We start from the raw sequence: 23150 nt of genomic DNA on the forward strand, positions 1-23150 counted from the left end.
AGAGAGAGCACTTCGCTACCGCGCCAAAAAAGAAATGCGACAGTCCCTCCAGCTAAGATTGACTCCAAAAAGTCATTACCTCTACCCAAGTTGATAGACAATCTTTCTATCATTAACCGATGTTTAACGTCGTTTCTAACCGTTCAAGGTTAAAAATCGACGGAGTTGAAAAATAAGAACACGAGCTTCTAGATTCAATAAACTGAAAAGATCCGTGCGAGTCGGAAAAACCTCCGAAACTCTAAAAGTTTAATTGGCTAAATATGGCTCTAGAGGAGTCAGATTATTGCTAAAAAGATTGAATTGTGAATCGCAGCTGGTTTCTCCAGTTTCTGCTAATTTGCCAGAAATTTAGGAAGGAACCTAAGTGCCATAGATCAGTCTTTCTCCAAAAACTGTCTATAGCAAACCTAGCCAAAAAAACCACTTACTCCCACTTCTCACAGAAGCTACTGGAGTAACCAAGGCCGCTTTCCGTGATGAACAGCCAGGCTAGTTTTGGAGCCAAAGAATCCAATCTCAATAGCTCCAAAACTAGGAGCAAAGCCCAAGAAAGGACTGGGGATTAGCTTTCAGTCAGCCTAAAGCAGGCTCTCTTAAACGTGCTGGATAAAAAGCCACCACGAGAAAATTTGCACTGAGCTGTTTCAGTGAAACTGATACCACATAATGTCTAAACACAAAACGTGAGAGAAGAATCGGAAAGCCAGAAAAGGTGGATCGCCACCTGCATTGAACAAAGAGAGGAGTTCTTTCCGTTAACAAATACGCCCTTTGTTCCAAGCCGGTCACCGTGACAAGAAAACGAAGGAGCAAACCCCTATAAGAACTCTGAGCTAAGTCCAGAGTTGAGGCAAAAAGCCCCTGAGCATCTCGAAAATACCCTTACAGGAGACACCCCTGTGATTCAAGTGTGAGAAAAAAAAAACGAAAAAAAAAACGGTGCCCTCATGCCAGCCTTACGAGGTCTGGCAACCAAGATTGAACGGGCCCATACCGAGAAACCGGCGGGCCGCTCAAAGTCAAGTCAAAAAATTGACCTTCCAAGCTCTAGGATCCAGAAACAAGGAGCTAAACCTAAGCAAAAGGCGATAGCAACAAAAGGCAAAAGCTTCTATCGGCGGCTTCTCTCATTCACCCAAAGAAGCAAAAGCGCGTAGTGAGATAGAGTCCACTCCGAGTGGACATTCAAGACAGACTTAACAAGTCCGTTAAGTCCTTGAGCCTCCCATGAAGGTACTTTACTGTTAAAAAGAACTCGTAATGGTAAAACCACAACAGGACCCCCCGTGATCCATGCGGAAACGATAGGGAGTGAGAAACCCCCTTTTTCTTGATGAGAAAAGAACCACTGTGATGTCGTCTGTTTAAAACAACACACGTCCCAGCCCCTTTAATCGATTGCTTAACGCCCAGCCGACCACAAAGGGCCATAACAAAGCTGAGCTGCCTTGAACATCTAATGTGTTCCAGCCCTGCACTCCAAGACTCACCTGAAGCAAAGGACTTCAAGAAGAGCCGCTTACACAATCTCCTCAAAGAGATCAAAAATGGCCAAACAAACGATTGACTTTAAAAATGAATCAGAACTCTGAAGCTCTGACATCAACAAAAAAACAGCCACTTCCGATCTAATTTGTGCAACAAAAGGCGGAAGTAACCAACCAACAATCCCTGTAAGAAACCCAAAAGGGAGGCACCAGTGAATCCCTCCAAAAACAGAAAGGCCTAATCCCCCTTAGCCATAGTGGAAAACACATAGGCGAAAAGGAGAGTGATGCCAAGCACTAACTTTCATTAGACATAACTGTCGGAAGTGGAAGAGAAAGCGTGCTTTGTGTGCTCAGCAACACCCACCGCAACCTGCCCCAGGGGAGGAGCGGTGGATATTTGACACAGCCATGCCGCGAAAGCGAGGGTATGGAGACAAATGCACTAACCCATTACTTGTGTCCCAGCAGGCTTTAGTAAAACTAAATTAATACCTACTGGAAGACTACCAGTTTCCAGTATGTTAAAATAGGCTTAACCTATCTACTGCTGGACTTACATCAGAACACTAACAGATTAAACTATACATGAATCGCGAGACAAGCGGCAAGAGAAGAGATTTTTGGAAAAAATACAGGTGAATGAGCAAGAAGGCAGAAAAAAGAAAAGAATTCATGAAGAAAAAGAGAGCATGACAGGAAAGAGGAACCAAAAATCTACCTAACAGCAAACTAGAAAGCTCCTGCGGTTCCAAAAACAGGAGGGGCTTTTAATTTCATAACTGCAGTGCCCCACTGCGGGATCATATATAGGTGAGGTATTCAATCTCAAAAAACTTCAGAGAAAATGGGAAAAATGGGAAAAATAGCTGTTTTTTAGACAACATTTATGGCCCCTGCGACCTTGACCTTGAAGCAAGGTCAAGATGCTATGTATGTTTTTTGGGGCCTTGTCATCATACACCATCTTGCCAAATTTGGTAATGATAGACTGAATAGTGTCCAAGAAATATCCAACGTTAAAGTTTTCCGGACGGGACGGACGGACGGACGGACGACTCAGGTGAGTACATAGACTCACTTTTGCTTCGCATGTGAGTCAAAAAACCATTTTGTCTTTCTTGGTAAATAATTCACATACTACAGTGAAAAGATGTATGGTAGTATTCCAAAAAGAACAGGAGTTGATCCTTGATTTACAAATTCACCAATAGTAACAACAATTAAAATCAGCTCCAGTCATCATGATTCATATTCAGCAAACAAAACTGGCACAGTAGTATGTATGCATTTCTCCTGTCAAGTTAAGGCACTTTGCCACAGACAAACTGAAAATTCAGATTTTGTCAAAAATGAAAATGGAGCTATGAAAATTGAAATAACACATTGTCACAGGTCAGTCTAATTTATTTGTATTTACTTGTTTAAATTTACTCTGTATTTGTGGGTGTAGTATTACTCAACTTACTGTTTATGATAGGGGGTGTCAAGGCAACCAAAGTGATAACCTATGTATTGAGAACACTGCAAAACAGGTTTTTGTGTATGCATCCAAATGCTCAACCTATAAGAAGCTTATAAAAATACAAATCTTCACACTGTGACTGTGAGACTGAGATTGAGAAAAACAAATATTGAGTCCTTACAGTTACAGCTACTAGTAACTAAACGTTATTAAAATAATCATCAAAAATACAAAGCAGGCGATAATAAATACACTTCTTTATTGTCCGAAGTAAATAACTTATAATAAATAACATTTAACTAACTTTTATGCACAATTGCCGACGTCAACAGTCTTACTTGTCTGTCATTCAGTCGCACTTACGGCCACGTTTCATTCCTGAAAAGTCACTCTGATCTATTATAATTTGTTACCATCCAGAAGAAAAGATCAAAATTACAGATTTATTGTAAATATCTCATCAATCTTATGTTTAATGAGATTCAGGATGCGTTTACTTTAAGCTTACTTTAAAAAACAAAACACAGCTCGATCAGCGAAACCTCAGGGATTGTCCGACAGTGGTATCGCCCAAATACCGGGGATGATGATTTCCACATCAAAATCGAATATGTTGCATCTAAGCCGATTTACAAACACAATTTAACTTTCGATAGCTTGAAACACTAGAACTTAGTTATAATTTGATTTTCATTTAAAACTAATGCACATTTCGACAGAGAAACAGTTCAGATCAAATTACATACCCAATCGACGCCCCCACAGCAGTTAGTTGACTCGCCCGCCATAACAAATTCTGCAGCGTGGAACACAGCAACTCAGTCTCCACTCGGCTTTGTCAGGAGTGCGATTCGACGCTCAAATTCTCGTCTTAAAAACGCTCGGCATAAGAAACCGCTTCGATTACAAATGAGAAACTTTGGCACAAGAAAATTCAAGATGTTGACTATCATACGCGATGCGATGAACTTCGATCAATGAATGGAACGACTGTGACCTCTTCGTTTGAGAATGGTTCGTGTGTGATGTGTTACAGTGCTTCCCATTGGTTCATCGCTTGATATGACGTAAACAGAGAGGAGATCTTTACTTCTGCCAAGTTTCATTGGTGAATTATTTATAGTTTGCAAGGCCGAACCAACCAAAAACAGGGTTGTTTCGGGACCGATTTAGAACAAAGCCGTGGCTTGAGGCGAAATCGCTGCACAGCCAGCCAGCGCCTAAGTCCGACGCAGGTGCGCGACGCTTTGGGGCATTTTACACATCTAAATACAACTATGTAAACACATTTTTTTCACATCAAACTTAGATGAGTGTACTAAGATGACTATACTCAAGAGCATTCATACTTTATTTGTTTTCAATAAAAATTCAAATAAGCACAATTTTGAGTTGAAAACAGCTCTTTGCACTCTCTGCTTGACTGCCGGGGCCGCGGAGAGCGTGAGCCTCCCTAGCAAGCAAACAACAACATCAATACATTTCTTAGATTCCGTAACCAACAAAGACACGGACGCTTGTCCGGGCGCTTTAGATTTACTAGAACTTTAGGAGAGGGCAAAGCAGCTACCTGCTTAGGCGTTGACCTCTTCCCGTTCGCATTGTCGGCCATGACAAAAACAACTCACAAACAAATTTTGAGAAAAATTTTGCAAGTCCAAAACGAAGCCAACAATGCCGCCAAAATCAAGGTAAAACATGGAAAGATCTCACCTCAACAACGATGCGAAGTCCGGAGACAAGAAGAAACCAAGAGGAACACAAACCCGGTCGGGAAGACCGAGAAAGTAGGCTGCAAACAGCCGGAGCGTACAACATGCGACCAGTCCAACTGAGCGCTGAGAGTAGAATGACAAGATGGTGGCATATGCGCGCGCATATGGAAGGCTGCCTCGCTTTCGGGCTGGCCGAGACACCCTTACGGGTCTCGGTCACTCTTTTTTAGAGGCGTTTTCCTTGTTACCAAGGGGACGCGTACAGCGGTATCAGCACTGAACTATGGGTTAATTGCTATATGTGAGTTGGGTAAGATATGTAATTTAATTATTGTGCAATATAGCCACGCTTTGTTGTGTCAAATGAAGCTTAGATATAAACAAAAAGTTCCACAAAATTATCATTTTTGCCTTTGATTCTTGATTTTGAACCGTCAGCACTCCGTCTATATATATGTATACATCCGTTTCGGATTTTTGGTGTGCATCCACAACAACCGGATGGAAGACATACTTGCGCCTGTGTTGGATTTTGTGTGGAGGCAAAAATTTCCATCTCTCCATCTTCTCCGGGTCTACAAATAGTGGCGTTGGTCTCCATGTAAAAGTGTTCCTGAGCCTCGATGTGAATCTCGCCTTCCACCACGTGATCGGAAGCTGCAAAGCCGGAAGTGATGTCACCGCGTGCAATTGCGTGCAGGGGAGCGAAGTAGGAGTCTTTGTTTATCGCTTCCTGGAACACAAAATGAACTTTTTGATGTGATAATTGTAAAGAGGGATGTTGGTGCCAGAGGTTAATCAAAACAAATAATGACTTCTCCACGAAATGCTCAAGACCTGTTCAGATACAATTACACTCCTAACTGCATGATGTGCGTCTCAGGTTTCCAACACAGAGAGAGAGGGAGGAACGCAGACAAATACACGTACACAAACACAGACAGACAAACATACATTTGCACACACTCGCTTTGCCTCTCTCTCTCTCTATCTATCTCTCTCTCTCTATCTATCTCTCTTTCTCTCTGTATCTCTCTCTCTCTGCCCCCCCCCCCCCCTTTTCTCTCTCTTCTCCGATTGTACTTTGTGTGATGATTTTTTGGGTGGTCTGATTGTAAGAAAATTCTCAGTCTTTAAGTTTTATGGGTATTTGTTATGCCTGTCAAATAAAGTTTGTTTCAGTTTTCGTTCTCTCTCTCTCTCTCTCTCTCTCTCTCTCTCTCTCTCTCTCTCTCTCTCTCTCTCTCTCTCTCTCTCTCTCTCTCTCTCTCTCTCTCTCTCTCTCTCTCTCTCCCTCCCTCTCTCTTTCCTTCCCTGACAAACCTTGATAGAGATGATGGTATCCAGAGGCTCGTACTCAACAACAACAGCAGCTGCAGCTCTCCGTGCCAGAGCCTGACTTTCTGCCAGCACCACCCCTATCGGTTGTCCCTGGTATGTCACCTGGATTACACCAGACAACACAAGCATGTACATGTCTAACCTGCCCTGGTGATCACCTCTCCTTAGCGGTCACCTGTCCGCAACGACCACCCCAAAAATTCCCCCGCTGCGGTTTTTCTATATAATTCATCTTTCCACAGTGACGGCCTGTCTACAACGACCACTTCCGGTCGGTCCCTTAGGTGGTCGTTATAGGCAGGGTCGACTGTAGCGCAGTTGTTTATATTGGTGTTTTTTTCTTCAAATTCATGTAACCCTAGGTTGGTTTTTTAAATAAGTTTTGCCTTGCCTTGCCTTGCCTTGCCTTGTCTGTTGTCTGTGGCCTCCCAAGCGAGAGCGCATCTTTAAATAAAGAACGATTAGCTCGAACCTCAGAGAATGCGACTGTCTTATAGGTCTAATAGTATGCAAATTATCAAAGAAGTATTCTGTCTGACTCTGCCGAAAATGGTCGCGGTTATTAACTTCTATTAAGGACAGCGAACAGCAACACGTTTTTAAGTACGGAGAAGTTTGCAAAATTCTATCCATGAAACTGTATACCACATTGCACGCATGTAGCCAATACTTATATGTGTCGATAATATAATAAGTGAGTATATTATGATCTTGGATGTGTGCTGCAGCAAGTGGGCGATCTTTACAGACCGTTCGCCACATTGCTCCTCAGTGTATCCATACGAACCCCCCCTCTCCCCCACCATTCCACCTTGTAAGATCCAAATTGTCCACAGTTTCTGATAATAACGTCAATAAATGTATCTCTTTATTGTAAGACTAGCTCGTTTTTAATTCCTGATTTGTCTCAGCTTTTGGGGGGGTCTTAACATGGGTGGGGGGGGGGGGGGGGGGTGGATTCACTGTACCTCTTTAGAAGCAAAGACCTCCTCCCCTGATCCCCAGATGTTGCTGCCTGGAACGTCCAGATGCGAGATGTAGTCCAGTACACCTTCCATGGCCAGAGCTTGACTGGGGTCAACTCGGACCAGTCTGGCGTGAGCCTTGATGCTCAGGACACACCCCATGTACACCTCACCTGCAGCGAAGAGATAGATTTTGGACCCATAGGCATGGATTGTCTTATTTCTAAATCTCGTAGACATGTATGCTGTGCTAATGTTTGTTTTGTTATATCTATGACGTATTTGCGCTAGTTAGCAATATTGGTTGGAGTCTTAACAACGGCAATTAATTCTTCTTTTCCGTTCTTCGTTTTCTTTTTACACGTCTTCGTCTTCGACGTTTATCTGACCGTTCTCATCATTATCATCATCGTCTTCGTCATGTATCTGGTTGTCGGGGTCCTGATTTGGCCTATATGGTCCGCTGGACCCAAAAACCAACAACTAACTAACTAACTAACTAACCTGGTCGTCATCTACACCCACCCAGTCGACGTCGTCATCGTCATCATCATCATCATCATCATCATCGTCGTCGTCGTCGTCATCATCATCATCATCATTACCGCCACCATCATCATCACTATCATTATCTAACCTTCAACGAGGGGCATGTCATCAACATACACAGCCTCGCCGCTGGTCTGTTTGTACGCTGACTGATGCACCAGAGGGCGGTGAAGCGCATCCTCTGCAGGCTGATCAGGCGTGACGGACTCGTACACCTGTGTGCCTCGCGGGAGGTCACGCTCCATCGGCTGCGTGGCGCTCAGGTAGGATGACTGCAGGGGGATGTCTGGAGCCAAGTTCTGATAAGGAGGAAGCGAAATGGGAAATGAGGGTCTTATCAGAGTTGCCGTAATTGATTGAATTGAATAAGTGTCAGCAATCTTTGTGTGTATGTATTGTCTGTGTTAACATTGCCACACAATTGCCTTATTACAACATATTAACCTCTTTTATCCTCCTCGTCGTCCAAGTCGTTATCGTAGTCGTCGTAATGATCGTGACAATTGTTTTAAATAGTATGCAGTTTACTGAAACGGTTATAATTAATGTTTATAAAAACTTCAATAATCAGTTGTTTTTCGGGGGGGTACTTAATTTTAAAGCCAAAAGATGTCCACGTGTCTCTCTCACTCTCTCTCTAGATCTCTATATATATATATATATATACCTGGTGCGCACGAAAAAGATCCTGTAATCCATGTCAGAGTTCGGTGGGTTATAGAAACACAAAAATACCCAGCATGCTTCCTCCAAAAGCGGCGTATGGCTGCCTAAATGGCGGGGTAAAAAAGGTCATACACGTAAAATTCCACTCATGCAAAAACACGAGTGTACGTGGGAGTTTCAGCCCACGAACGCAGAAAAAGAAGAAATATATACCGTCCACGAGTGTGCCAGATTGTCAAACATAGCTAGTTGATGTCGACAAACACTTTGGAGAACTCCGACGTCATATCGATTTATGTTCTTGTTATTTGGTAATAAATGAATATGATGCTGGTTGTAGCTCACACATTGTCTTACAAATGTACAATAAACTTGCCTGTGCGTGCAAACGACGAAGGATATCCAAGTAGGCTTTGAAGAAAAAGCTGACTGTCAAACTGCGTCTATACTGTATCATTCCGCCAGGAGCCTCTTCACTCAGTGGAAGATCCTTCGCCAGGGTTTCACACGCCTTGGAAAGTAATTCCTCGTTCCACTTCCTACGTAACAGGCACATTATAAACTGTGTCAGTGCGAAGACAATCGAAAGTATAACAAGAGGCGAAGCCATCAAGGCTCACGTAAGAAATCGACAAACAGTAACACAAACTCAATCACTCCGTCACACATACACACACACACACACACACACACACACACACACACACACACACACACACACACACACACAGAAAGAGCATAGGTGAAACTGTGCAAGAAAGCGAGACACTAGATCTAGATCTGTCTGTCTGCATGTAGCCTACTTACAGGACACGACTGCCAACTAGTCTCGGCGCGCTCAAAATAATAATGACCGAGACTTTCAGTACTTCCTTCGCGTGACGTCTAACCCTCTTACGTCATAATGTGACGTCAATGTAATGTGACGTCTTCAAATGTTAGAGTTTCTACCACAGACATACACACACACGCACGCACACACACACACACACACACACACACGCACAAACGCACAGACAGACAAAGTTATGATCGCATAGGCTACACTTACGTGAGCCAATAAAAGTACATACAAACAAGAAAATAGTGCAGGGGCACTGCAACCACGAACAGTCAGTAAAGAAACATTGTCAAGACCACCACAACAGTACGACAACAGCGAGGAACTATGTCTTCTAGTGCAGGGCAAAAACCTTGGCAAGACCACCACGACAGTACAAAAACATTGGCAAGACCACCACGACAGTACAAAAACATTGGCAAGACCACCACGACAGTACAAAAACATTGGCAAGACTACCACGACAGTACAAAAACATTGGCAAGACCACCACGACAGTACAAAAACATTGGCAAGACCACCACGACAGTACAAAAACATTGGCAAGACCACCACGACAGTACAAAAACATTGGCAAGACTACCACGACAGTACAAAAACATTGGCAAGACCACCACGACAGTACAAAAACATTGGCAAGACCACCACGACAGTACAAAAACATTGGCAAGACCACCACGACAGTACAAAAGCAACCACAAAATACAGGGAGGGACTCTTATGTTCCAGGGCAATGCAAAAATAGCAACCAAGAAAGAAAATGTTGCCATGACTGAAGCAGTGGGCCTACCATTTGCCCTTATTTCGAAGCATTGTCAGATTCTGTTCCATTGATTGATTACGCGAACATGAGCCTAAACGAAGACCATTGATTCTTCTTCGAGTTCTGTGTCACAAAATTGCCACCCCTTTCCCCCCCCCCCCCCCCCCCCCCCCCTATACTGACACGCCTTGTCTCCAAATCACAACCCTTTTACCAAAATCTGTTTATGTAAGAACTCATCTACAAAGAAGACCCATCATTTGTCAATTAGCCTATCGTCGTTCAGCAACTGTCAACTCACTGTCCAACGAGAGCGTTGCGTGTCTGTGTTGCCATGACTGTCATCGGAGCCATGCCCCCAAAAGCCAGTGCGATGTCTTGCACTGTGACGTAATTTCCCATTACCACGCGTATCCCGGCATTCACGATGGAGATGTCGTCTTCCTTCCGGTTCGCTTGTTTGAACCCATAGAAATACTCGTTCTGCAAACGGTCAATATTGGAAAATTTTTAATTAAATTTTCATTTGATTAATATACTTACCCGAATCACATGATTAGCATTGACATACTTAGAGATGCTAGGTCCTGATAAAAGCTTACCCGTCTAAGTCTAAGGGAAGCAACCTCAACTAAAAAAGTGACAGCACCATGGTACTTGCCACCCGCGGTTGCCTCCCATTAGTGGGTGAACTACGTCACTATTGGTGCCTGGTCACATGATACACAGATCAATCGACTTATAGAATACTAAGAAACTATAAAGCGGGGCAGGCGGGAGGGAATTACCCATGTGATTCGGGTAAGTATATTAATTACATATTCTTACTCCGAATCACATGATTAGCAGATAACTCCAACAAGGTGGTGGGTAAGATCAAAAAAGTTCAAACTCACTCTTAAGTTCTGGAAAGACATTGCCCCGCTGCCACCAAGGCAGGGAGGGACCTTGAACCATCCTGGCATAGTGCAGCGATGTCTCTCAAATAAAAACTGATGAAAACATCGTCTGAGCGCCAGTAAGCGGTGCGTAAGACGTCGTCTAGCCTCCTAGACCGTAAGACGGCCAAGGAGGAAGACCAGGCTCTTGATTCGTGAGCTCGGGCAGAGCGGAGGGGAAAGCTAGGCTGCGACCCCCCCCCTTTTCTAGACAGGTCCCATGCATAGGCCTGTTTAATTGTAGCCGACACCCACCTGGCCAAGGTTGTTCTCGTAATATCCTTATCCATAGTGGTGTTCAAAGAGATGAACAAAAGCTTTTGAGAGCTCGACCGGATAGAACTAGTACGGGAGAGATAGGCCTCAAGAGCCCTGACCGGGCAGTTGACCATATCGGGATCATTCATGGCCAAGATATGTGCTAAAGGCTTCACCATAATCAGCGGAGAGGGCTGGCCTGGAGATTGGTTCTTAGCCAAAAAGCCCTCTCGGAAGCGCAAGGAAATAGAACCATCGCGCTCTCTAGAGATGTCCTGAGGACTACCTGAAAGAGCGTGAATCTCGCTTCCCCTGCGAGCCGTAGCCAGGAGGAGGAGAAAAAGAGCCTTCCTAGTAAGGTTAGGAAGACTAGAGTCAGCCAGAGGCTCGAAAGCCGAAGAGCGCAAAAACTCTAAGACCAGAAAGAGGTCCCATTTGGGCAAAGCGGAACGCGTCTTGACCTCCTCAAGGGCTGCCCCCTTGATCACCCCAGCGATTACTGTACTAAGGCTGATGGAGTGACCGATTTGCTTAAGGGTCGAAGAGATTGCCGATCTACGGACCTTCAGCGACGCAGAGGAGACTCCCTGCGAGGACAAATCGGCCAAATGGTTGGCCACATGCCTTGTACGTGGTGCCACCGGATTAACTCTGTGAGACTGACACCACGTAACCCAGGATTTCCAGTGAGAGGAATACACCATAGAAGTAGAAGCTCTATGAGAGCGCTGAACTAGGTGCAAGGTGCGTTCTGAAGCACCGGAACGTTTCAAAGCTGACCTCACAGTCTCCACGCGTGAAGGTTTAGAGACTGTGGGTCCTCGTGAGGAACGCCTGTTCGAGGTTGAACGAGCTCTCCCCTCACGAGAGACAGAGGGATAGGAGGACCCCGAGCCAGCCTCAGAAGGTCCGGAAACCAAGTCTGAGACGGCCACCACGGGGCGATCAGAAGAAGAAGAGGCGGTCCCTCTAGCTCCGCCTTCCTGATCACCCGGCTAAGCAGCTGGAAGGGAGGGAAGGCGTAAGCCTCTAGACCCGCCCAAGGGATCTCCAGTGCATTGGTCTCCCAAGCCTCCTGGTCGGGGAAGGGAGACACAAAGATGGGAAGGCGTCTGGAGAATCTGGTGGCGAAGAGATCCACCAGAGGCTTCGGAGCTCGGGACCAGAGACGGAGCAGAGCCCCATGCGTGATGGTCCATTCCGACTGCAACACCTTGTCGGAGCGGCTGAGCGCATCCGCAAGAGTGTTGAGCCTTCCCGGCAGGTACCGTGCTATGAGTGAGATCTGGTGCTGGGCACACCAAGTCAGGATCTCGCAGGTCCTGCGTGAGAGAGTGGGGGACCGCGAACCTCCCTGTTTGTTCACATAAGCGGCCACTGTAGTGTTGTCTGTGAACAGACGGACCCGCTTGGTGACAAGGGAAGGGAGAAACGCGACCAGAGCCAAAAACACAGCCTCCAACTCCAAAGAGTTGATGTGCCATGCGCTCTGCTCCGCAGACCACAGACCGGAGGCCGTGAGCCGTTCCGTGTGCGCTCCCCAACCCAGCAGGGACGCATCCGTAAAGAGGTCCAAGTCGGGAGGGGGAGCCGCGATCGGAACCCCCCTGCAGAGCCAACCCGTGTCCAACCACGGGAGGGATGCAGTCTGGAACCATTCCCCGAGGGGAACCAGCGCGTTCCAATCCACGCAGGGAGAATCCACAAACGGCTTCAGCGCGTGCTGAAGTGGACGTTTGTGAGCTCTCCCCAGTGGAACAAGGAGGGCCATGGATTCCATCTGCCCCAAGATGGAGGCCATGGTCCGGAGGGAAGCCCTCGGGAGAAGCAAAGTCGAGCGCAGAAGAGCCTGGAGCTTGTCCACTCGCTTCTGAGAGGGGCGGACCGTCCAGGAGACCGTATCGAAAGACATCCCCAAGTAGGTGAACGTCTGTGACGGTACGAGCTTGGACTTTGCTTGGTTGACCGAGAATCCCAGCAGGCTGGCCTCTCGGAGAACCATCTGGGTGTGCTGAGAGCAAAGAACCTCGCTCTGGCCCAAGATGAGCCAGTCGTCGAGGTAAGCCCTCAGACGAACACCCCGGGCCCTCACCAGTGCGCAAACCTGTCTCACCACCATGGTGAAAACCCATGGAGCGAGAGACAGGCCAAAGGGAAGTGCGCGGAACTGGTAGACTTGATCTGCCCACCGGAAACGGAGCCATTTCCGGTCGGCTGGATGCACCAAAATGTGGAAGTACGCATCCGTCAAGTCTATGGAGGTCGCCCAATCTCCCGGGCGGAGTGCATCTCTGACCGAGGCAGGCGTCTCCATTTTGAACCGAATCGTTCTCAGAAAGGTGTTGAGGAACGATAGGTCCAAAACAGGACGCCAGGCTCCCGAGGCCTTGGGGACGGCAAAGAGCCGCCCGTAAAACCCCGGGGAGCTGTGGTCTGAGACTGCCTCCACCGCGCCCTTCTCCACCAGAGAGGCAACCTCCGAGCGGAGGACGGCCCTTGCCTCTTGTGAGAAGGGTGGCTTGAAGGCTGGAGGAGACCTGGAAAGAGGGGCCTTGTCCTCCAGCCACAGTAAGCGGAATCCCGACCTCACAACGCCCACTATCCATTGGCTGTTCGTAGACTCCAGCCAATGCGACAGCGCCCGTGAAGGGCCCCCCGCCATCACCAAGGTGGAGGGCGGGGGGGGGGGGGGGGGGTGAAGTCGGGGACGCTTCATTGGGGGTGAGGCTTTCCCTGGGGAGCGCCTATACCCCTGCCCGAAGAGGATCTCTTGCCCGACCCGCGGGAAGGGGCATGAGGCCTCTTGCGGGAAGCAGGGTGCGGCTGAGCGGAGGTCTTAGTCTGCTTAGACTGAGCCTGCTTAGGCGCGGCCTGCTTCTGCTGCTTCAGATTCTGAAGAGCGAAAGAAGAGAACTGAGTGTCTCTGTTACTCTCAATCTCCTGCTTCCTGGCATCAGAGGCCAGGTGGCCGAAGAGAGAGCCCTCGACCAAGGGCGACGAACGGAGGGTGTTCCTTGTCGACTCCTCAGTGAACTGTGAGTGGGCAAGGAACAAGTCCCTTCTGCACATGACCGCATGAGTGTAGTGCAGAGAGGACAACCTCATTTGTTCTTCATTCACCCTCGCGAGTGTCGAGAGAAGAGTGCAGATGTCTTCCGCGTCCTGCTCCGTGCTCAGAGTAAAGGGCGCCAAAGACTCTGTGAGAGCCCGAGAAAGGGCGCGAAGAAGCGTCTCCGAAATGGAACTAAGTTCCAAGAGCTGTCTGCCAACTTCTTCAGAAGCGGAAAGAGTCTGCTCAGAAAGAGGCAGACAGGACTCCTTCTTCAGGGGCTTCGTGAGAAGTGGAAGAAGTTCCGGTGTGACCTGTAAAGGTGCACGCGGAAGCGCAAACAGCGAGAGCAAGTTCCGAGACAACTTGGGCATAGGCAACTTCCTCTGAGCCGCAAGGGGAACAAAGGAGGAAGCCTGAGCCGGAGAGGCTAGATATTCCAAAGCCGGTTCAGGAGCTGAACCATGAGGCACCAGCAAAGGAACTGGGGCTGAAGGTAGACCACCGCCAGAAGGCGTGCCCTTGGCGAAGAGCCTTGAGAACTGAAACGCCACTGAGGGTGACTCAAGGAACCGGAAGTAGCTATCTTCCTCCTTCGCCAACCGGAAGTCAGCCATCGCGGAAGGCGCGGCCGCAGAGGGCATCGCCGACGCTGTAGCTCCATCCGGAAAATAGCGGGACGTGACCTCCGCGGCCGCTTCAAGGGCAACCTTGAAATTGGCCGGAGCCCCCGAAAGCGTCTGCTCGTCGTCGAGGGACCTAGCGTCCGAAGCAACGAACGAAGGAGGTGGCGCAAAGCCATCCGAATCCACGAAAGGACGCTGTGCCAAGGGGCCAGAAAACTGACGTCCGTCCTGCTGAAGGTCAACCAAACTCGTATCCTGACTAAGAGGATGAGCAAGGTCAAAGACCGAAGCTGAAGGTCGTGAGGCATCAGCTGACCCAAGCACAGAAGTGTGTGGCGGCTGATGACTCACCTGAGGCAGGAAGCCCCTGTGCCCCAAGGTCATAGGAAGAGAACTGGCCAGTCCGGGCGGAGCCGGAAAAGCAGCCGAAATAGCAGCGCTATACCAGCCTTGTTGCTGCGCATAATGAGGGCTGACGCCCGGAACCCCATAGGGGTGACCTTCAGTCAAACCAGGAGTGACAGTAGCCTGAGCACTCGAGGAATGACCTGAATGACCTTGAGACAAACCGGGAGTGACAGTAGCCTGTGCACAAGCGGAATGACCTGAATGACCTTGGGTCAAACCGGAAGTGACAGTAGCCTGTGCACTTGAGGAATGACCTCTACCTCCGGAGAGGACAGCTGTCGGAAACGGCTGCTGTGGTAAGGCGTGGTTCAACCCGGACGTGACAGTAGTCTGTGCACTAACCGAGGAATCACTACTCCCGGCCGGAGCCGGGAGCCCAACTGTCGCGGACGACTGCTGGAATAGGGCGAAGCTCGAGCCGGACGTGACAGTAGCCTGTGCACGCGCCGGTGAACCTCTGCCTCCGATAAACGGAAGCGCAGCTGCCGTAAACGGCTGCTGCGAGCACCAACCTTGCTGTGACCTTGACCCCGGAGGGACATGCACTGTCACACTACCACAAGTAGTAGGCAACGAGTGCAGGTCAGGAAGAGAAGACGAGGGTCCCGGCTGGGACAGTCCACCAAGGTCGCGGTGGCCGGCAGTCTGGTCAAGGGCAGACAAGGACACTGCAGGATCCAAACTCAACAAAGAGGCCAAGGAATGAATGTCGCTAACCCCCGGGCGGGGGACAGTGCTGGCCACAGCGTCTGGCCGTGACATCTCCTCACGTACCAAGCTTCTAATCTCTGGAAGCAAAGAGGAAATCAAAGTAGACACCAGAGCAGAGGACTCTGGTGCCGCAACCGAAGTAGAAACGGCGGCCTTAGGGGCAGACGCACGCGGTTGAGAGCCGGACGGCAAATCGTCTGGCGCCGAGAACGGTACCGAAAACGAAACTTTACTCTGAGGGTCCGACACAGTGATAAGAGGATTCTTGCTAGAAGACCCGGGAGTAGAGGATTTGGGCTTACCAGGGCCCTTGCCCTTGCCCTCAGCCTTCCCCCCTTTCTTTTTGTCGCTGTCGGCCATGTTAAGACCGAGCGCAAAATGTAAACAAACAACTGAAAATAGCAAAGTCCGAACGGACACAAAATTCAGAAGCAAGCAAGCACAAACAACTAACACATGCAAAATAGCAACCGAAAGGAAGCTAAACACAAGCTAGAGAAAGCGTTAAGCGTCCGCACGGACGAAAACAACAGAATAGCAAAGGCACGTGTTAGACGACAAATGGCGACCGGCAAGGAAGCCAACAACTACTGAGAACTTCAAAGTCCAACGGACTAGCGAAATTAACAGCAGAACAATAACAAACAAGTCAAAGACTAAAAAGGAATGATCTCACCAGCTGCAAAGCCAGCAAGAACGACGGGAGCCGAGGCCGGTGGGTGTCAGCAGACAACGAAAACACCCAGAGCGAAATGCAAACACGACCGTCTCTCTCAAGTGATAATAGTCGATTGATCTGTGTATCATGTGACCAGGCACCAATAGTGACGTAGTTCACCCACTAATGGGAGGCAACCGCGGGTGGCAAGTACCATGGTGCTGTCACTTTTTTAGTTGAGGTTGCTTCCCTTAGACTTAGACGGGTAAGCTTTTATCAGGACCTAGCATCTCTAAGTATGTCAATGCTAATCATGTGATTCGGAGTAAGAATATGTAATTTAATTGGTAATATAACGGGGGGAAACAGTTGAAATCATAGATACAAAACGTTGCAATTCAACTTGTTTTGTTTTTTTACATCTCAACCCTCTTCCAAACCCTTTCAAGAAGTCAATCTTATAGTTGCAACAAAGGGCATTGGACTGTACTTGTAATGTATGATGTATTATGAACCGAACGTGTGAGGATGTCAAATTGTTGCAGAGAGAATATTCAGGGCTCCCCAAGCTGTGCATCCCTGCGTCCTGTACGCACTAGAAGCGGGAACAATACGAACAGGACATTCACTGAGGGGTCCCCCGACGCACCCACAGTGGAAAGAGCGGGTTCCACCAATCGCAAACACTCATTCACTCACCGGCCTTGTGAAAGGGATGAAGACAGACAGAAGTATCTCGTGAGGTTTCACAGCGGTCTTTCTGTAGCCAGTGAAGAAAGAGGAGTCCATGATCAATTCTCGGACTGTTCCATCTGAAATCAGCAACAAAATTATAAATTTTACCTGATCACTGCAAGACCCTGCTATGAAATCAGCTTTTTAGCAAGGCGAATTCCTTTTAACAAAAATCCCAACAATAATATATCGAGTCTATGTGTACAGCGGGGAAAAAACTGTCATTGTATGTAATGTATCTGTTTTATGATTATGTTACAACTTTTACAACTTACATGTGTCCCAATTGACCGAAATCAAATACTGCATGGTCTTTCTAGCCTTGGGGTAGCAAGGAAAGAGTATAGTAAAGTAAGCTTTTAATTATTTTGCATATATTCATGTCATGAGACACTTTAAATTGAAACTTTAAATCAACGACTATCTTTGAGTAAAATACAATTGTTAATACAAAAAAAAAATCCACTAATACCGGTCCTTTTGCGAGTTATTCCAACTGATTATAATGGAGGGAGGGGCCAATGTCAGTTGACCCACCTGTAGAGATGACTTGTACCGTTGCACCACACGCTAGCAGGAGGGGGTTGAGGTCTGAGATTGGACTGGCGGTCATGATGTTACCTCCCAGTGCCTGTGGGTAAATTTAAAGGCAACAATGAATTTTTGAAAACCAAAGCTCTCTCTGCATCACTCACTCACACACTAACTCACTATTTCACTCACTCACCCTATCTCACACACTCACACACACACATACACACACACATGCATACACTCACAAAACACATTATACACACAAAAATCCATTCAGCAGAGCATCACTTTATTTTCACGTGTGTGTGTGTGTGTGTGTGTGTGTGTGTGTGTGTGTGTGTGTGTGTGTGTGTGTGTGTGTGTGTGTGTGTGTGTGTGCCTTTGTGTGTGTGCGTGCGTGTGCGTGCGTGCGTGCGGTCGAGTGAGTGTTGTGTGTGAACGTGTGTCTGTCCTTCTTTCTACCAGTCAGTATAAATTATCTGTGTTTTGTATAGCTCACCGCAACGTTGCGAATCTGGTAGCCAGCAAACCATTGCAGCATTTCCACGACAGCAGAGAACACACGGGTTTTGAACTCTGCAGAAAAAACGAGCGAACAAAGAATAACAAATTTAAAATTCGGTTTTATTTTTCATAAACTGATGCCACATGGGGTAGGCAGAGTTCCGTCTTCTCTTGATAGGAGTAAGATTTAACTTGTTTCAGTTAACAGGCAAAAGAGACGAGGATTCTTTTTTTTAAATTTGGAATAGTTATCTGTTGGACCATAGACCTATATTAGAGTTTTCTATCCCTCTAAATATAGGTCCCTGGTTGGACTGAGTTAACTAGCAATTTCCGGTGTATTAATAATCTCAAAATACCGGGAATGAATTCAGCTACTTGTCGAAATTTCGTTAGACCGGTGTGTTTTTTTCTGTCGAATATGATGCAGACACTCGTTATGTTTTATATTTGCTTTGAATGGTTGGTGTATGCATGCAGTTTCTGTGAAATGCAAAATTCCTACATGTAAAATAATAGCGTTTTGAAAATGGGTTGCGCGATCATTGACCAGATGATCGCTGGGTGGGTGTGTCTTCTTGATGTCCAGCAACTCGGTCAGTGACGTACGCCGGTACCAAGAGTACTATTTCAAGAAGAAAAAATGTTTTTACCTGGCAAGTCATCGACAGCTTTCTTCAGCACAGTTTCCAGCGTTGCCAAGGTAACTGAGGATCCGAACCTGATACCGCTGTCCGTGTGTTCCACTGTCAGCAGTTCCGGGACGTGAGTGGCCGCCACCAGGGCTGGGTATAGCTGCCCCTTGAATTTGATCTCTATGCCTGAACACATCAACCCCAGTATGTTTCTTAAGGCACGTGTACGGTTTGACAGCAGAGATGGCCTTGTTAGGATTTCCACCATGTGAACATATTTCAAATAAAATGGTATTTAATATAAGTTATTTGAGAGACCAACATTAACTTGTAAACAAACTGCAGTGTTTGACTCCTTGCATGAAAGTCAATGAAATTTCGTATTTTTTCAAAGGGATATCGGCCTGAGGCATGACTGAAAGCCCTCGGGGCTCCGTGCACCTGGACGTGACAAGTTCCATGAAAATTTATATTAATTTTCTTATTTATTTATACTTACCAACACAATGTTATTTTGCATATAGCCCCTTAACTACCGAAAGAAAACGAAAGTGAAACTAGATAGACCAGAGGGGGGCTCACTCCGTAAAGGCGGGTGAGAGGGGGAGGGTTGAACCTCGGAGTCCCCACCCAAAGGGGAAGGGGGGTCCGGGGTCGAGCGGCCAGAAATCGGCGCGCTCAACAACCTTTGTTGAAGGAGGTCCAACTTTCTTTGTTTTGAACGTCTCTTACGAAGAGCGTTAGGAGTGGGGTCCGGGCTGGGGACCCAACGTCCCGTTCTATCCCGGTTCTGTTCCGAACCAGACATGAGTTTATTCTGAATAGAACTAAGGAGGAAGATAAAGCTAGCAAGCAGACGATAGCTGAATCAAAGATAGAAAAATTTGTCACTTCCCTGAACGAAGAGGACGACCGGTCGCTTGAGAAGATCACAAAACCAACGGTATTCACACCAGAAAAACGTCGGAAAAAGCACCGTGACACAAAACACGAGGAGGCTTAATCTTCTTTATATATTATCTTCCAAGAAGCGTAAGCCATGAGAATCACTGACGAAAACAGACGGTAAAAGATCCAGGAAACTAGACCATGAAGCACTGACGATGTGTATACGTCGGCGAAAAGAGGTGAAGTGATGAGTGGCGCGCCCGCGTTATCTTATGACGTAATCCGGCTGACGTAGTTTGGCGCCAAGCGCTACTAGCGCCACCCGCAAAGGGCGGTCACTCTGGGGTATAACTCTAGTTTCACTTTCGTTTTCTTTCGGTAGTTAAGGGGCTATATGCAAAATAACATTGTGCTTGGTAAATCTAAATTAATAGTAACTTTAAGAAATATTGATTGAACTATGTGAATTATTTGATATGATTGCAAGAAAAAGAGAGACCAATGAATAATGCTGAGCTCCTCGCTATACAACAAAAAATAAGGCAAAAAAATGAAAAGGCAAAAAAGATTTGAAGCCTAAGGTAAAAAAAAATTTTTTTACACTTTTTTTTAAAAAGGACCTGTACTGTCCTTTCCATGTTAACACACATGCCACAAATCAACACCTTGGCTGCTTCCGGTGCACCGTGGAAATAGACGATGTTCGGAAATAACTCTGTCAGGTTTGTATGGGCTGTGAAAGCGTGAAAACTCTGGCTTTTATTGAAGCACACTTTCCCACGTGACACTAGAGGCCAGTCGCTAGTGAGGGGCGTGTCTGAAATGTTGGAGCTGCTTCCTGTGCGCCGTGGAAAAAGACAATGTTTGGAAATAACTCTGTCAGTCGGGGTTGTATGAGTTGTGAAAGAGTAAATCCTCTTGCTTTTATTAAGGCAAATTTCCCCATGTGACTTTATAAACCGGTCACTAGCGAGGGGTGTGTCTGAAACATGCGGACAAGGATCATGCGAGAAAAGTTAAGTGCTAGGATTTATTTTCTTGGGAAAATTGGTCGAAATAGACATAAACATGTCGGCAAATGTCGGCAGTCCTTGGCGTGTCGTAAATCGTGAGTTTGTGTTATTAGAAATGCGATGTGGTGCCAAAAAAATGTTCTCCATGTTTAATGGACATTAAAGTTTTCTTATCTTATCTTATCTTAATAAAATAAAATCGGTAATTCTGTTGAAATGACAGCAACGTTTCGGGAGATTTGAAATAAGTTTCCCGACGCCAAACGACAGCCCTGCATACGAATCAAAAATGAACCATTAACAGACTGGCACTCACCTATTTCCGTGTTGCCGATGACGAACTTGCAGGCTGGGTGTCTCTTCTTGATGTCCAGCAACTCGGTCAGTGACGTAGGCCGGTACCACGTGACACGATCTGTGCGGAACTGCAGGGACTGGTAGTGGAGTTGCTTCCCTTCCGTCTGATAATTTTATAGAATTCATTAAAAAGGAAAGCTGTCTTCCATATTTACAAATATGTCTGTTCACTGTTTTAAACGTACAGTTCGACATATTGACTAAATGTATTAATTTCACTTTACGCGACTTGTTTTGTGTGTTTTGTTGTTGTTGTTGTTGTTTTGCTGCACGAGTGTCCTTTTACGAGTATGACCAAGCCTTCCATCCCCTTTCCGGCCATTTCAGGCAGGCATACTCCATTTTCGGGGCTAACACTGATGTTTGATGCATACCTTGAGATACGGAGGAAAGATAGGCTCCTGTGTGGGGTCGTAAACTGCTTTTCCGTCAGGCATATCCACGCAATTCTGCTGCAACAGTCAACTTACAACATCACCCGTGATACTTCTTGACAATTGCAGATCTGTTTTTGGGATATATGGGATATATCTCAATAAATCATCGTTCTGTTACATGTTTATGTACATGAAAGACTTCTCTGTCTGTCTGTCTCTGTCTGTCTCTGTCTGTCTCTCTGTCTGTCTGTCTGTCTGTCTGTCTCTCTCTCTCTCTCTCTCTCTCTCTCTCTGCGAGGTATGATCTCTCAAATTTCAATTCTTTAAAACAAAATATGACTTCAGGTCTTCGCACACCTCTTTCAGTCTAGACTTCAATGTATAAAATGGAGTTCAAACATACCTCGGCGTTTCTACGCAGGCCATCAGACAAGTTCTCGTTCCTGTTCGCAGCACCGTTCATGCAGCAGTTCTCGCCCTTGCTACAACAACCCTGAATTCGCCAATCAAAAAATAAAACAAATATCGTATTTTATCATACAATTCATAGGGAACAAAATGTTCATTTAAATAGATCAACATTTCAAAGAAAACTGTTGAAACTACAAACCTTTGTAGAATGTGCCTGTGCTTATTAATTAAAGATATTGAAAACAAATATGTCTGCAACCTAGCTATCTTCTGTCTGACCCAGTACCATATTGTGTAACGTTTGTGTTTTAATACATGTATAAAATTCCTAAGAAAGTATCACCCCTAATCCAGCCCTAAAGAACTTTACAATCTTCTAGAATCTAATTCTCTCATTTCATTGTATTTAAGTATAATGCAAATACCGCTATAGACTTAATCCCATGAAAACACACGCATTTTTAACAAAAACAGCAAACCTTTGTAAATGGTCTGTATCCGTCTATGATGGCCCGGTACCCTGTACATCGGCACAGATTTCCTGTAAAAAAAGAATGTAGGGAAGATTATTAGTATTTTATAAAATGCATCATTATAGCTCAGAGAAACCGTGCAACATTCAACCCAAAACAATCCTTTTGCGAGTTTGTTTGTTTGTTTGTTTGTTTGCTTAACGCCCAACCGACCACGAAGGGCCATATCAGGGCGGTGCTGCTTTGACATTTAACGTGCGCCACACACAAGACAGAAGTCGCAGCACAGGCTTCATGTCTCACCCAGTCACATTATTCTGACACCGGACCAACCAGTCCTAGCACTAACCCCATAATGCCAGATGCCAGGCGGAGCAGCCACTAGATTGCCAATTTTAAAGTCTTAGGTTCGAACCCACGACCTCCCGATCACGGGGCGGACGCCTTACCACTAGGCCAACCGTGCCGGTCCTTTTGCGAGTGACCATTCTAAAACTAATCAAAAAGAGCTTATAGGACTCACTGTCTCTTTAGCTTGCGCTGTTCCCTTCGTTATCTATATGATGACGAGAAAGCAATGACTTAATTAGTTCTTTTCACCAGACAACTCTGTCAACCAAATGTGGACATCTACGGCATTTGAGAGACGTTTCAAAGGAACGCACGTTATTCTGGTTATTTATTCACAAAACCCACAATTAAAACTGATGTTCTCAAGCTTTTACTTTCAGTGTATCTTATTTAAAGGCATACTAACGCACTCCCGTGTTTACAAAGTGT

At 46.4% G+C, this 23150-nt stretch overlaps 1 protein-coding gene across 6 annotated transcripts in view; it reads right to left on the bottom strand.

Moving 5' to 3' along the window:
* Window positions 1–23150, bottom strand: part of LOC138951649 (xanthine dehydrogenase/oxidase-like) — a 104463-nt gene that overhangs the window by 37562 nt on the left and 43751 nt on the right. For 5 of the 6 annotated variants that reach the window (XM_070323185.1, XM_070323184.1, XM_070323188.1 and 2 more), the window contains 14 exons: window positions 22377–22438; window positions 21890–21979; window positions 21484–21561; window positions 21069–21213; window positions 18870–19037; window positions 18212–18288; window positions 17716–17809; window positions 17143–17255; window positions 10097–10278; window positions 8568–8730; window positions 7614–7824; window positions 6980–7149; window positions 5994–6113; window positions 5185–5403 (listed from right to left, as the gene is read on the bottom strand). In XM_070323185.1, coding sequence (XP_070179286.1) covers window positions 5185–5403; window positions 5994–6113; window positions 6980–7149; window positions 7614–7824; window positions 8568–8730; window positions 10097–10278; window positions 17143–17255; window positions 17716–17809; window positions 18212–18288; window positions 18870–19037; window positions 21069–21213; window positions 21484–21561; window positions 21890–21979; window positions 22377–22438 — 1892 coding nt within the window. The remainder of the gene's footprint in view (window positions 1–5184; window positions 5404–5993; window positions 6114–6979; window positions 7150–7613; window positions 7825–8567; window positions 8731–10096; window positions 10279–17142; window positions 17256–17715; window positions 17810–18211; window positions 18289–18869; window positions 19038–21068; window positions 21214–21483; window positions 21562–21889; window positions 21980–22376; window positions 22439–23150) is intronic. The other variant, XM_070323186.1, reaches the window with a different exon arrangement.

This window comes from Littorina saxatilis, linkage group LG17 (genome assembly GCF_037325665.1).
Source record: "Littorina saxatilis isolate snail1 linkage group LG17, US_GU_Lsax_2.0, whole genome shotgun sequence".
Taxonomy (NCBI): domain Eukaryota; kingdom Metazoa; phylum Mollusca; class Gastropoda; order Littorinimorpha; family Littorinidae; genus Littorina; species Littorina saxatilis.